General features: G+C 48.9%; 1 protein-coding gene across 1 annotated transcript in view; it reads right to left on the reverse strand.

Annotated features, from left to right (window-relative positions):
* LOC119460586 (structural maintenance of chromosomes flexible hinge domain-containing protein 1) overlaps positions 1–15,746 on the reverse strand; it is a 229,955-nt gene that overhangs the window by 54,674 nt on the left and 159,535 nt on the right. Inside the window, exon 37 of the mRNA XM_037721595.2 lies at positions 6,788–6,919. Coding sequence (XP_037577523.1) covers positions 6,788–6,919 — 132 coding nt within the window. The remainder of the gene's footprint in view (positions 1–6,787; positions 6,920–15,746) is intronic.

The raw sequence follows: 15,746 nt of genomic DNA on the forward strand, positions 1-15,746 counted from the left end.
TTAGACCACCTGGGGTTCTTTAACGTGCACATAATGCACGGCACACAGGTGTTCTTGAATTTTGCCTCCATCAAAATACGGCGGCCGCAGCCGGGATTTGATCCCGCGACCTCAAGCTTAGCAGTACAACACCAAAGCCACTAAGGAACCCCGGCGGGTAGGTGCACTACCCAACAGAGAAAAGGCATCAACCACACAAGAAACTAGGGCTAACATGGAACTACTATTTTACATAACTGAAGTGACGTTAGAGTAGCCATTCCAAATGTCTTATAAGCCCTATCAAAACTTTAGTCAGGGCTGGTTGGGGGGGCCCTGCATTTACAAACTTTTTTTTAATGATTTCTGGGTATTTTGATAAAACTTGCCGAGTTAATGTGCTAATTTAGGATATACATTCAATTTTTTTTGCATAGTAAATATCTTTAAACAAATTTAGAAATTATACCTTGCTTAAAGGTTGGCTATCTACTAAACTATATATAATCATCATCATCATCCTATATTTATGTCCACTGCAAGATGAAGGCCTCTCCCTGCAATCTCCAATTACCCCTGTCTTGCGCTAGCTGATTCCAACTTGCAGCCGCAAATTTTCTAACTTCATCACTAGTTTTCTGCCGTCCTGGACTGCACTTCCCTTCTCTTGGTATCCATTCTGTAACGCTAATGGTCCACAGGTTATCCATTCTACGCATTACATGGCCTGCCCAGCTCCATTTTTTCCCTCTAAATGTCAACTAGAATATTGGCTATCCCCGTTTGCTCTCTGATTCACACCGCTCTCTTCCTGTCTCATAACGTTAGGCCTAACATTTTATATATATATATATATATAGTATGGCAGCTATATTATATGCTTACTGCAATCTCTGTCACTCTTTAGTAAGCATGTTAAAAAATGCGAAGCATCAATTGCGATAGCAAATTAGTAGAGAGCTTTACGGAGTAAGGATAGTAGTTTTATCGATCAGCTGCATAAACTTAGACATGCAGCAGCACCAGCAATGCGCCGAACTGTTGTCGACGCCGTCGGCGTTTTGCCCGCGTTCGCACCGAACGCGCACGGCGCTGGTGACTGTTGCCTGTGCCTCTGGGGGCGGCTCCGAAGTTTTCGACGAGATCCGAACGGGACACTTGTCGAGCAGCGTCCGAAGTCTTTACCACCTTCTCGCCTCACATTTTTATATAAATACGCATTTGGGGGCGCAGCTAAACGTCACCTCCCCTCCCTCCCTCCATTACCACAGCTTTCGTTCCCTTTCAATTAAATTACAGCTAATTTAGGGACGGGCGATTAGTGGATTTGAGGTTCGAAGCGAGTATTGATTTGGTCAAATAATTTCGAATCGAATAGTTTGAACAGTATATATTACATATTACAGTAAAACCTAGTTAATTCGAATTTCACGGGATTGAAAAAAAAAATGTCCGAATTATCAGGGTATGCCGAAAACAATAAGCAAATGCTTACTACGTCAGCACGATTTTATTAGTATAATGTATGAGCAAATCCTTTCGCTATTTAGCACAAAAGCAGTGCGGAAGCTGCAATTCTCGCCATCTCGTGACTGATTAGCTCTCGCAGGGGCGATTGAGGCCTCGCGACTTCCTTCGCAGCACGTCTGCGGCGCGCGCCATCATTTCCGACACGCTTTGCACTACCGCGCGCACATCCCGATAATTTTTTCGCCAGTAAGCTCACAGCCAACGTATCGCACGTCCATCGTGATGTAGCCGGTGCGCTTCATCCTCGACAGCTTTGCCCCGAGTCAAACCGAAACAACTGCTTGTCGCAACCGCGGCCGCTATCGACACGATTATGAACGGCGACTTTGCCCACGATAGCGGCAAAAACGCCCGCGTCATGCCGCGAGCGGCAACGCATCATGACGCGCGCGGCAAAAGCGGCAGGAATCGGGGGTTTTACGGCTTGCCGAGGGTGCCGAGCGCGACGAGGGTGACGTCACGGAGCCAATGGCAACCGGACCTCCGCCGTTCCGCGCCGGGTTATCAATCGACGATTGTCGTCTCTCGCGGTTCTATCGAGGGATTTCTGGACGCTGTCCGATCGCACCCTTTTCGCCCACGGTGATTCCGCGTTCCGAGAGCGCGCGAGATCATATCGCGCTGCCGCGCGGCGAGACGCGATAGCCACGGTGGACTTCGCGGCAAGGCGCTGACGCGCGGCAACTTGCCGCTAGTGTGACCATACCCGGCCGACGCACGCACCGAGTCAGAACGAAACTACCGTTCCCTGCAGCAACTTCAGACGAAATCGCGGTCGCTGTCTATGCGATCATGGATGGCCACTAGCAGTAGCGCACCCAGTATCTCTGCCAGAGGGTTGACAGCTTGTCAATACCATCTAAACAGCACTAATTTCGATTTCTTCACGGGAAATTAATTGTCAAAAAAATGCGCTTTTTGCGAGTGTGCAGACGATTGCGCGTCTTACATCTTAGTTGCAGCACTCAAATGCGTAAGGAAAGAAAAGGGGTTAAACAAAAGGGGGGGTTAAGTCGGCCTCAGGGGGGGGGGGGGTGCAACCCCCGAATCCCCCCCCCCTCCCCCGTCGTTGCGCCACTGGCCACTAGGCAGCTCTTTAGGCACGCGGCCGACGTGCGCATTGAGTCAAAACGAAACTAAACGAAACCGCTGCGAAAGAAACCGCGGCAGCTATCGACGCGATGATGGGTGGCGACTATGAAATCCCGCGGCCAACGCGTTATGCGCGGCGGTAAACGCAATAAAGGCACAAATAGGCACGAAGCGTTGCGTCGTTGCTGTCATTCACGCACGATTTCCGCTGCTGACTATGGCCATGCGGACTCCGCCGCTTCGTTTCGGTTGTGCGCTAGCGCCGTTTCTGCTCTTCTGCGTCGCACATTTCAGGCTCTTTAATGCAAAAACATATAGCCTTCGAGATTTATGGTTGATGTATGGTAGCCATGACGTGAAGCAAAGCCTCCGAGATTTGCACCGACCGTCCGTGGCTTTAGTATAGCCTATATTATATGCTTACTGCAATCTCTAATTGTCTAACTTTCTGACAACAAAATTATTATTGCAATATAAAAGTATAGTTGGAGATACCATCACTCCAAAATGGTAACACCGCCAGAAATTCTGTTTAGAGAAACGAGAAAAAATATTTCCTTTAAGTGCTTATGGTGATTATGGCAAAGGCTAAATCAATCAAGAATAAATGCTCTACACTAATCTGAGCAAAGAAGAGACAAAAAATATTTAGGCTAATTTCTGGCTCCAAAAAGCATGGTCTTTCCTACACTGTATGTGAGCAGTGTGAAACAAGGTTAGGACATAAGTAAAGGCACCGATAAATGCCATCTTGAAGAAAAAGGTACACAGTTTGCAGTCCTAATAGCACCTCCATGTGTTTTATGCATGCCTTTAGTCAGTGATGCTACTGCGGACTTATGATTTGGAGCAATTTTTGGAGCATCAGAAATTTCATTTTGGAGCACTTTGGAGCAGGCAATTTGGCATTTTGGAGCAGCTTGGAGCAGCTGATTTTTCACATACTGAAGTATTTCGAAAAAGCGAGTTGAAATTTACATTCAATTACCTGAATAATTCTTATGTTCTCACGAGAAGCTTCGTAAACATTTCCATCTATTGCAGATCTCGTGGAGAAAAAAATGCACTTGTGTGCATGCAACACATATAGACACAAATTGATATCATTTCGTATATTGCTAGTTTTCCCAGATGTCATCGGTAATATCCAGAAACAGAAATGATGGACACATTGGCGGCACGCAGTTATTATAACCACGTACGTCATGCTGCGCTTCAAACAAGCTACTAGCTGTGTTTCCAGAGTAGATAACGTCCGCCGATGAATCGCCAATTAACCTTGAAGCCGCGAGCCTCGGCAGAAACCGCACTTTGCCGTCAAGCCGCCTTGCAAGGCAGACGCCGCGCCGGCGCCGTGCGTGGCACTGCTAAAGTCACTGGAACCTGGAACTTTGAAAGTACCGCAACCGCCGGAGCGAGCGCAGGCAACACTGCGCAGGCAACACTGCGCGGAAAAGACAAGCAGCTCTTCCTCGGGTTTTCTAGGCTTGCTACAGTGAAGAACAGCACGATGGCTGCCGCAGTGGGCCCTGTGAAATCCACAAACAAAACCGCATTTCGTTTAGCTAGATACGATGTAAATTACAAGTACAGTAGCCGACGGATTTTTCGGACTCCAAAAATTCGGACTTGTTGGATATTCCGGACTTCATAGATGTACCGGCAGGATTCCCATAGAGCTAATGCATTTTCGCGAGCGATTTTTCGGACAAATCTAGGAGCCAATGTTCGATTTTCCGGACTAAATCGCTTACTCCGAGCCACGCTACCCGATCTTGGAGGCTGCCATGTTGGATTTTCCGCTGGCTTGGCTTCCAGTGCCCTCCTGTATAGCCTTCAATACACGCACGCTATCTCCTCGTCTCCGAGGCCATGCCTGCTCTTCCTTGGCAGACAAAACGTTCTAAAAAGCTGCACTTGCTTTTCTTTCTTTTTTTTTTTTGTTCGGTCCGTACGCTGTGTGCGGGTGAAAGCTTGCGAGGGTCAGCCAGCAACCGCAATTTATTCTCACGCACGCGAGAGAGGAAGGCGGCCGGAGGCGCGTGCGGACTTCGTTCGCTCGCGGGGCACGGGGAGAAGGCGGCGGAGACTGTGGGGAGTTGCATCTATGGTTGCATTCTGCTCTTGCGGCTGCCGACGGAGCTGCCGCGCAGGCACCGTATCTTGAAAGCGATCTGCTATGTGGCCGAAGTGTGCGCCCGCGATCTGCGATGGGTACAAAGGGCGTGCGCCGAGTGCCACTAGCTTCGTATGCGCCGTTTTTTTTTTTCGACGTTCGCGTTGAACCGACAGAATAGACAGCGCGAAGGTCGATATGCCCGCGGTCATCGAGCGAGATGTGTTCAAGTAACCTGTGCGCGCGTGACACCGTGCTTATTTAGTTAGTAAGTGCACATTTACAACTTTATATGGCCGATAAAACTAACATCCTTACTTCGTATCGCTGTCTATTAATTGGCTATCGCAATCGATGCTCCGCCTTTTTAGCGAAAGTGCGACATTTTTCTTAAGCCGCTCTAAGCCTCATAATTTCTTTCTCTTGGGGGGGGGGGGGGGGGGGGGAGTTCTTCGGACTGTTCGGTTTTGTGGACTGCTCGATTTTTCAGTCCCCGCGAAGTTCGGAAAATCGGTCGGCTACTGCACTCGGAAAGTGAAGCACTCAACTGTGCGCCACCCGTTCTAAATGCAAAGCGATCCCGATGCTCTTGTGTCACACAAGATTTTTTTTTTTTCGGATGACTAGGTATCAAGCGCTGCCACAAAATCGTTTATACGCGTGGATATTATCGCTTTCTAACGTTGCTACTGATTTAACCACGCACGAAATGTTTCATACAGATCTATTTCTACGAAAATAAACGGTCCCTGACTGCACTACAAGAATAGGGATGCTAAAACAGAATTAAGCAGGTCATGTTCGTGTTGTTTTAAACAACACACGAGAAAATCTATATTTTAATTTTCAACATTGACAGGTCGATCGATCTTTATTGCAGTGGTTTTCTCACTACACTGTTATTTTTGACACAGCCGCCCGTATTCCGTCGCTCTTCGAGCCACATTTTGCTCGGTTCTGCATATTTCTGAGCATCTCCTCGCTTTGTTTACTCAAGGCAAACCGCAGTCTTCAAAGCAAATGCGCGAAGAAGCTTTTCCATCACATGGCATTTAGAGAGTTCGATGAAATACCGCAAGGAGCTTCTCAGCTTTGCGATATCAACAAGTTCACCAAGTGGGAGTGAACTTGTCGCTCTTTATCCGGTGCAGCCAGAGATAGCACGGCGCTTGCTGTCGCTCTTTCCGCTTAACTGGTATCGCGAAAAGCGCTTTCCGGGACTCCCGGCGGTTGCTGCACCCGAACGTGCAGCACCCGGGCATTTCCTTTCGTTTTGTTTTAAGTCTATGAAAGTTACATATACACTAAATTATACAAAATGCAAAATATGACCTCGTTGATGACTCGTACGCGCGGCATGTGCGAGTGATGTCTGTCAGCTTATCTCCTCCGGCGCGGCTTAGATCCGCCATCTATAGTGGAAAGTGATCACCTGACGGCAACTGACCAATCGGCGGCGCGGCGGCTAAGAGAAAAGGGCTGCCGTACTTTCCAGGTTCCAGTGACCTTAATTGGGACGTACGCGCTAGAGCTTTCTCGTCTCCTGTTTGCAGCTAAGGTTGCAACTAAGGCTCGCCCTGTCGTCACGTTGAACGTTTTAATTCCCCGGTGGTGCAATTGGCGATAGACGTCGTCAAATCCGAGACTGTTTGGCGCGCAATTTTCGTCGATTGTATCAGGATGGCGCAGTAAATCCCAATTGGCGCACTTTGGCGCAGTTGGCGCAGGAGTGGAATCACTGCTTTAGTGTTGTCTTAGTGTTGTTTCACGAAGTTATTAAAGTACTCACTAGAGTTTATAAGCAACCACTACATGAACTTAAAACAGCGTCCCCCCTCTTTTAGAGACTGCAACTTCAAAGAACAAACATTCAGCATTATATAGTAACTATCAAATCAACCAGAAATGGTGTTTACGTCAGAGCAACAGCCCTGGGTTCAGTAGGCTCATCACACTGATATCTGCTATGAATAATGTGGCATGTGCCCGTGCTATGAACACGGTAAGATCAATCTACTTAGCATGGTTGGCAAATCCTTACGACAAAGCACTGGCAAGGCATGCACTCACAGTTAGGTCCAATTTGAGGTACTTGAGCAGGTTCCGACAGGAGGACTTGGATTGGTTCGACACAGAAGGAATAATGGGGTCTTGCTGAGGTGCCAGCTTCACAGGACTATCCGGCACAACTGTGAGAGAAACCTAGAGAGCAAGAACATTGCTGTCATCTCCCTTGCTTACAAATGTGGTAAACGAGGGCAGAAAACACAACCCTGTGATGTTACAGCTGTAATGCCCACTTCACACAAGCACTTTTTAATGGCGCTTGACTTGATGGTCTTCCAAATTCTCAAAGCTCGATCAACTAGAAGGTTCTCCTGCTACACAACAACATCAGCAGCAGTTGAGTGGTAATTGATAATAGAATTGATAATTGCTGAATTGCGTACACGTTTTTCTTCTCATGCAGCTTTGTTTTGGCCATCACTTGGACTTGAGCTCTTCTACAGTGCCTTGTACCTACGGTAAACGCCTGGTGTAACTCCTTTTCCGAACGCTAAGCTGAAGAATGATGCCTAGTGCTCGTGTCACACTTATAGGAGGCCCAAGGCAACGGAGATTGCCCAGCTCTCACGAGTAGGCCCATCGGTCATCGCTAGTGTATGCCGTATAGCCGCGGAAACATGTTTCCTTTTGCAGCGTGTCATGGGGAGCCATCCTCCAGCAATGCAGTGCTAGCAGCACCCTTTGTATTTTCACCCTTGACACGGGAGCTTCTTTGCTTCCCGTGTTGCCCCAGGACCAGAAGTTTGTGCAGTGATGGGTGTTGCCGGAGGCAAATAAACCTGTTTCATTTGCACTAACTTGGGGCAATACCGTGTTTCTTGCGGAGTAGCGCTTGGTGTCCTTTTGCAGGCTGAGCATGCATGCGCGGCAAGGCACTAGATTGCACAAGGCGACGGCTGACACGGCCTTGAGGCTCTCTAATCCAGAATGCACATTGGTTGCTAACTCTTGCAAGATGTATGAGACAGCGTGTCACTGTTTGTACTGTGAACCATTTGTCGTGTTTGGATCCGACCATGTAAGAAATACTACGAGATAAAATATAAACTTGAACCATGATCAGTTTATTTAAGTAGTCTGACACTATGCACTTAGAGCACTACTATCACGAGCTACAATTTCGCACTCCCAGAGGTGACCAGCTGTGAAGGATCTTACAGTTGATCCCGGATATTTCGTACTCGAAGGAGATTACAAAATAGTTTGACGCAGTAGAAATCCGCTGAAACGTTCCTCGTTCATACATTTACCCGAGTATAATATCACTAAAGCCCTGTCCCAGTAAAGAGCTCATAGACACCTATGTAGGAGAATCCCCTTTGATACTTCGTCGTTTCCACAACGTTCCCAAGTGATACATTCAGACTCTGATGTATTGGGGGCGAGCTCCACCACTGGAAAAGCTGGCGCCACCATCGGCGTGACTTGGTATGAGGGATCACGTGTACATAGCGGCCACGTCGTCTGCTTCGGAAGCGCCGAAGAGAGCGGAAAGCGAAAGTTTAGTCCCACCTGCACTGTGGTTGGGGGGATGTTTTCCCGCTTCCAGTGTCTCCTTGACAACACTTGAAAGCACTATAATAGGTAGTGGCTGCCTTTGAAAGCGTCTGACATGGTAGGCTACTGCTCGGTACCGCAGTGCCGGACACGTATGCAACGGAGCCCGGTGTCAGCCATTACACGTACCCGCAAGCCAAGAAGCTGCGTGTAGCTTGGATTGCGAAACTTAGAAACGGCAAGCAGCCATCGACAATAACTTGGGTGTGTAGCAAGCACTTCCACGAGGAAGATTTGTGCTATACGCGTTGGGGCTGCAATGTTCGGTGAGTAGCAGAAAGCGCGCACTGAGAAGCTCGCCCGCGAGCGCTGACCAGTTAATGTCATGACTACAGTCGAGCCCGACTATATCGAACCCGTTTATATCAAATTATCCCGTATATCAAACAATTTCTAAACACGGTAAATTTACATTGAGAATATATAGCAAAAGTTACTGTTACATCGAACGAAAATAGCAACGACAACCGATATATCAAACTCCATGTGCCTCAAAAGTGCCCCAGCAAGTTGGCTTTCCCTCGCGGTGGCGGGGAAAACTGCTGGCGCCACCCTAGAAAAAGTGGTCCCTAGAAAAATGATCCTGGCCTGCTCGCAGCGCTTACAGCCAATCAGAGGCCGTCGTGCTTTCTCTGAGGCGCGGAGGCGGTACAAGTGAGCGCCATTTTTTCTTGCCTGGTGATGACACCCCAAATTCCGATGACAGCACTGAAGACACCACACCGCAGGATGTTTGGAGCGAGCTGGCAGAGTTCCCGGGTGCTATCGACGGATCGACATTCGACGAGTTCGCAGTGTTGATGATGTCGCCATCATGGGCCAGCTACAAGATGAGGACTACGTTGCAGACGTCGTGCCGACCACGAGCCAAAGCGACAGCAATAAGGAAATTGACAATGGCCCGTTGCCTACATCCTCCGAAGTGATTGGTGCACTTGCGTTGGTCCGGCGCTATTGCGTGAATATAGAAGGTTGCGGCCTCAGCTGCTCCGACTCGTTGGACAACGTGGAGGCGAGCATGCTGTCACAGGCAGTGAAGTCGTTGAAACAGAAGAAAATTCAGGACTATTTTGTTCCAAAGTAGGGCACGCAAGTAAGCCACCATATTAATAAAGTACTTTTCTTATTGGTATGTGCCTTTGCGTCATCAAATCCTATAGCGGGCCTATATCGAACTAATAAACGTTTTTTGGCGACTTTGATATACCCGGGTTCGACTGTATTTGGTCTAAAAATTTGTTGATGCTAGGTACTGACAAGTTCACCAGAAAGGAAAGGGAACGGTAAGAAGCACATTAAAAAAAAAGGCCGATAAACATACAGTGCGAAGCAACTTGAGTAATAACGATATTGAAACGTCCGAGAATTTAAAAGAAAAAAAATGACTCGTCTCGATGGCACATCTCGAGTGGCCGTATAACGTCGAAGTCCCTAGTTATAACGAAATTATTTTTGAACAGCTCTGATAGCGTCCACACAACAGTGGTTGCTTGTGTACTGTCAAATGTTCATATGCTGAAGCCTAAAGCTCACGGCACGGTGCAAAAATGCGAGCGAAACAGTGTGCGCAGATACGCATACAGATGCGCAGTCGGTCGCTGCGAACGCGTGCGATCGCTGCATTGAGATATCCTTCTGTTATGCTCCATTTCGTAGAGATAGTGCCTGTAAACTATTCTGCGCTTTCTGTTTGCCCAAGATTATTATTTTGACAGTAAGAAACTTCCCTCCTTTGGAGAGCACTTACAGAAATGGCCAGGGGGCTCCCGAGTAATGTTTGTATTGAGCACCGACAGCCAAACCTATGAGGATCGCGTCACGTTATCCCTCATACTACGCAAGCGAGTCGCTTCCGACAGATGGCGACTCCGTAAGTCCTCGCCCCCAATACAGTCGATACCGGATATATTTAACTCGAATATTTTGAACTATTGTATGAATAGAACCGTTGTAAAATCGCCTTGAAAATCCCATGCAATAGTATACTGAGATACTATGCATACATTGAACTCCCCTTCACCCCCACATTTAATATATCAGACGCTGCGCTGCGCCGTGCCCCCCGCAAGTGCGCTTTTCCTTACAGATACGTGATCACTTCCCACGTAGTCGGAAATATTTGTAGCCGACAAATTTGAAAGGGCCCTGTTTTAGCAGATGTTGTCAGTCAAGATATTGTATCTGAAGGGCAGTAGTACATGCCATGTATGAAAAATTAGCAAGGTGCTCTCAATATTACTCGCTGCGCATATGGATGTCTCATGCAAACTGCGGCTCTGTGTTATCGGCAAGAGCAGATCGCCATTCGGTTTCAATAACGCAAAAGGGCATCCGGTCCGATACGCATTCCATAAGAAAGCAAGGATGACTCTCAAACTTTCCACTGAGTGACACCTGGGATAGGATGTCAAAATGGATATGCTACACCACCGGGTTTGTCTACTTGTAGACAAAGTCTTTTCCCCAACAGGATTTTAAGATTCCACAGGCGGCAAAAAAAAAAAAAAAAAAAAAATCCGACCGCAACCACCACTTTCATGGACCTTTACATAAGCTTGAATTTAACAAAGCCACCACATGCCACATCCACACTTTGCGGAAACACCCATGTGGCAGCGGCATGCAAGGCCCGTCACCATGCGATTTGTGGGTTCACACTGAACATGTTTCATTCATGCTTACACAGTTATAGATTAGTAGGAATAGTAGACTCTGAAATTTAACAAAATAAGTTTTTTTTTAATACAAGTTTGTTTTGTCCTACAGTCGAGTCCTACTACATCGAAATTCACAGGATGCGCAAAAAATTTCGTTGTGGCGGAACTTCGTTGACACAAAATTAGTATGTATGCAGTCGCCAACGGATTTTTCGGACTCCAAAAATTCGGAGTTGTTGGATATTCCAGACTTCATAAATGCATCGTCAAGGTTCCCATAGAGCTAATGCATTTTCGCGACCGATTTCTCGGACAAATTTAGGTCCCAAAGTTCGATATTCCGGACTAAATCGCTCGTTCCAAGCCGCGCTACCCGTTCTTGGAGACCGCCATGTTGGATTTTCAGCTGCCTTGCCCAGGCTTGGCTTTCAGTGGCCCGCTCTATAGCCTCCAAGATTGGGAGACGCACGCGTGCTAAAGCCCCTATATATAAAAAGTAGCGAAACTCTCCTCCTCCACCTTCCCTCCTCCTCGTTTCTCCTCTGTCTCGCGCTCCTTTTTCAACCGTTGCACCGCCTACACCGCTTGAACCACGTGCCAGTAGCACACCCAGGATCTCTGCCAGGGGGGGGTTGACAGTTTACCAATACCATCTAAACAGCACTAATTTCGATTTCTTCACGGGAAATTGTCAAAAAAATTCGCTTTTTGCGAGTGTGCAGACGGTTGCGCGTCTTACATCTTAGTTGCAGTACTCAAATGCGTAAGCAAAGAAAAGGGGTTAAACAAAAGGGGGGGGGGGTTAAGGCGGCCTCAGGGGGGGGGTTACAACCCCCGAATCCCCCCCCCCCCCCCCCCCGTCGGTGCGCCACTGCCACGTGCACTTGTTTATCTTTCGCCACTGCTCAGATTCGACGATCGCTGACTGTTCGCCGCTATCGTTGTGCTCCTCGCCAGTCTGTAGACGCTTCTTGGGCGAAAATGGCGATGGAGCGTGATCGAAACAAACGCAGCCAGGGCCCGGCGGCGCGACGGTCCACGTGATGCCATTAGGCCAATACCGACGCGGCGTCGGCCTCGGACAGGGTGTGCGAGGAGGCGGCGGCATTCTTCAAAGCATGACGCTACTTTTTATATACAGTGTAGACCGCTTATAACGTAAGTCGCCGGAATCGCGAATATTCGCACTATAAGCGGTACCGCACTCTAACCAAAGCAACAATTTTCAAGGCCCGCACATATACAAAACATGTGCACCGAGCCGCCACGCGTATGCGACAGTCGAGGAATGCGGCTAGAACGTTTGCATTCAATTTACAGTCGAATCTCGTTAATTCGAACCAAATCACGTGGCGGCGCCTCCGACCGGCATTGCTAAAGCACCGCCATAGAGTAAAAGCTTCGGAGAGACCCCCTAATGTCGCGCGCGAACAAAAAAATATTTTAAAAATATAAACGCGGCAGAAATTTCACCCTCTCTCAAATGGCAAGGTCGCCGATTCTGCGTTGCGCCAAAACATGCGTGTACGGGCCGACGTCTCAGCCACGCTACCGTAGCCACGCGTAAAAAATGGCAGTGAACCCTTCTTTCTCCTTTATGCTTCCTCTACTTTTTAGTCACGTGTTGACCTTGCACACAGCGGCTACGGCGCAGAGGGAAGCAGCTGCGCTGTCCCAGGCCGGCCAACAAAGCTGCCCCACGCCAGCAAACGCCCGCTTCCCGATAACGGCAGAAAACGAAACTTCAGGGAGCTGGCGCCGGGCCGGCTGGAGCGGCGGCGCCTGCGGGCGAGCACGGTGACAGTCGGAAGTAAGGGAGCTACGAGGAAGGGCGAGGGGAGCCTCCGAAGCGGCAGCTCGAAAACCGCTTCCCTGCTGCCCTCCTCCCTCACATTCCACAGTCTCCGCGTGCGCCCTTCGCTGTGCCGTGTCGGCGCCGCCCGTTCCCTCCCTGAAGTTTCGTTTAGTGCCGTTATCGTGAAGCGAGCCTTGGCCGGCGTTGGCAGTTTTTGTTTATTGTTGGTCTTTATTCTATGGTTTCGTGGCCCTCGCTCGCTATGCGCACCGTGATATTTTCTCGCACTCAAGATTCTGGTTTCAGCCTCACTGGCTGTTCATTTGCATCACGTGCCCTTCTCCTCCCCTTCGTCTCTCTTTCTTCCTCGAGCACTCACTCTTTGGGGCGCCCGTTTGAAGGGAGCGTTCGCCGTCTCCGCTGACTTCCGTACTCCAAGGCAGCCGCACTGTAACCAGTATTTCGTTTCCCGCAACTGCACTATAAGCGATACGTGTATACCGTATTTACACGATTGTAGGTCGACCCATTTTTTCAAATTTGGCAATCCAATGTTGGGGGGTCGACTTAGAATCGAAACTGAACCGTGTACCGCTAGTAACGGCAAGAGAAACGAGAAATCAGGGGCGCTACGGCATGGTTACAACTTTGCACCTACGTTTTTATGGTTACGGTAGAAGCGTAGCGTAATAATTTACTGTATTGCATACATTTTGATTGCGCGCACCACGAGCGCACGGCTCTTGTGGGAGCATCGATCATGGAAGAGCCGCCGTTTAGGGGTTACTGGTAGATGGCGAAAGGGCCGCCGTTTGGGGGGTATTGGTAGCTGGCGGAAGAGCCGCCGTTTGGGGGGTATTGGTAGCTGGCGGAAGAGCCGCCGTTAGGGGGGTATTGGTAGTTGGCGGAAGAGCCGTCGTTTGAGGGGTACTAGTAGTTGGCGGAAGAGCTTTTCTTTGAGATACGATTGTTTTCGACCAATGCCTCCTATGCAACGGCTGCGCGCATCTGTCACTTCTGCTGTTGTGCTGAATCGTCGCGCCTCTCATGAGTGCCAAGAACTTTCGGCGCTCGTTCTCAGCAGCGTTCAAACGGGCTGCTATCCTCCATGATGAGGAAACTAACAACTGCGCAGCGGGACGCAAGTCTGGAGTCGGTGAACGTGTGGTGCGGCAGTGGCGGCTTCAGCGCGAGAAAATTTGGCCTCTCTGGCTACTGTGTGCGGGTGGGTCCTCTCTGTGTGGGGGGCTGTACCGCGCGATGTCGTAGTGCGGTCGTTCGCGAAGTGTGGACTCACTTTTGATGACGACGTGCTGTGGGACCGCAGCAGCTATGACGGCAGCAGTACCAGTGAGGTCAACTCTAGTGACGATGAGTAGTCTTAGCAACCCCATCAATAAATTTCCCTTGTGTGAAATGCACTCGCGTGGTTTTTCTCCCCCCCCCCCCCCCCCCAATTTTTTTTTTTTTTTAGACATGCAATTTTGGGGGGGTCGACCTGCATTCGAGTCGACTTACAATCGTGTAAATACGGTACATGGAGTGCTATGGGAAAATTAACAGGAGTCTGAAAAGACCGCACTATATCCGGTCCTGCACTATAAGCGGTTACGTTATAAGTGGTCTATACTGTATAGGGGCTTTAACGCGCGCGCCATCCTCATGTCTTGGAGGCCATGCCCACTCTTCCTAAGCTGATATAACGCTCTAGGGGACGACATTTTCTTTTTTCGGTGAGCACTATCGTCATAATCATTGCGAAATCCGTTTTTTATTTTATTCTTTTAAGTTCATTTGCTATTTTGCCCGTGGCGTATGCGCCTCGGAGACGCGTGCGGCTTCGCATTTGTGTGATCGGCGCCACCTTCTGTGCCTTCGCGAGAGCCAAGTGGTGTGAAGCGTGATCTCCATGATCGGCTCCGGCCGTCCCATTCAGCGCGTAGTGCAGCAGAGAAGTGTAATCTTGCTCACGCTCAGCAACAGCACGCAGCCTCCGCGATCAGCTCCAACAGCGCGCCGTTGCTGATCCGTTACGGAGTTCGTAAGATTACACTTCTCAGATGAACTACGCGCCGAATGGGACGGCTGGAGCCGATCATGGGTGCCACGTGCGAAGTAACGGCGCTCGTTTCTTCGACCTCCATGGCGATCTCCGCTAATGGAGATCGCCAATGCCATGACGCTCTTGTCGACTATGAGGAGAAGACGTCAGTCTTGCGCAAATCCAAGCAAATGTGATCGCCTCCAAGCATAGTATGAGGAAGGGCATTATTAAACATTTTTATGCCACTCTAAGCCCAATAAATTTTCTTTTTTAGGGTGAATGAGTTTTTCGGACGGTTCGACTTTTCTGACTATTTCTCGGTCCCCACGAAGTCCGTAAAATCAGTCGGCGACTGTATATGTACACCAAACGGCCAAGCCACGAACGAAACCGGAACCATCGTCCGGGAAATCTTCGCGATGACATGGGGGCAAAGGTTGAGACGTACCAAAGGCGGTCAATAAAGTATCAACTTCACAAGAGAATGCATTTCGCGCAACTCTTACAGCACTTTTTGTACATGGCAGCTGACGCCTAAACCAACACGCGTGCCCAGCCGATCGCGAAACACTATTTTGGGGTACATGCACTGTCGCAACGAAGCGGTGTGAATTATAACAATTTCATTGCATATGTATGACAAAGTCAACAAGCTTGGCAAGCTTGCGCTTGCCGGAAGATTTATTTCCAGAAGTCTGTTAGCCTGGATTTCTTACGCTTCCCGGCAAGCAAAGGCATTACACGCAAGTCTCACAGTCCGTTAAAAGAGCCATCGCAGTGTCATTGTCGTGGGCTCTGATAACTTTTAATGAGGTCAAAAGGATCCATTACTTTCAAAGCAGTCGCCAGATTAAGTGTGTATAGCGGGTTGTCATTTTCCCCAGACGACGAAACGTTGGCATCATGATG

The sequence above is a fragment of the Dermacentor silvarum genome, chromosome 8 (genome assembly GCF_013339745.2).
Source record: "Dermacentor silvarum isolate Dsil-2018 chromosome 8, BIME_Dsil_1.4, whole genome shotgun sequence".
NCBI lineage: Eukaryota > Metazoa > Arthropoda > Arachnida > Ixodida > Ixodidae > Dermacentor > Dermacentor silvarum.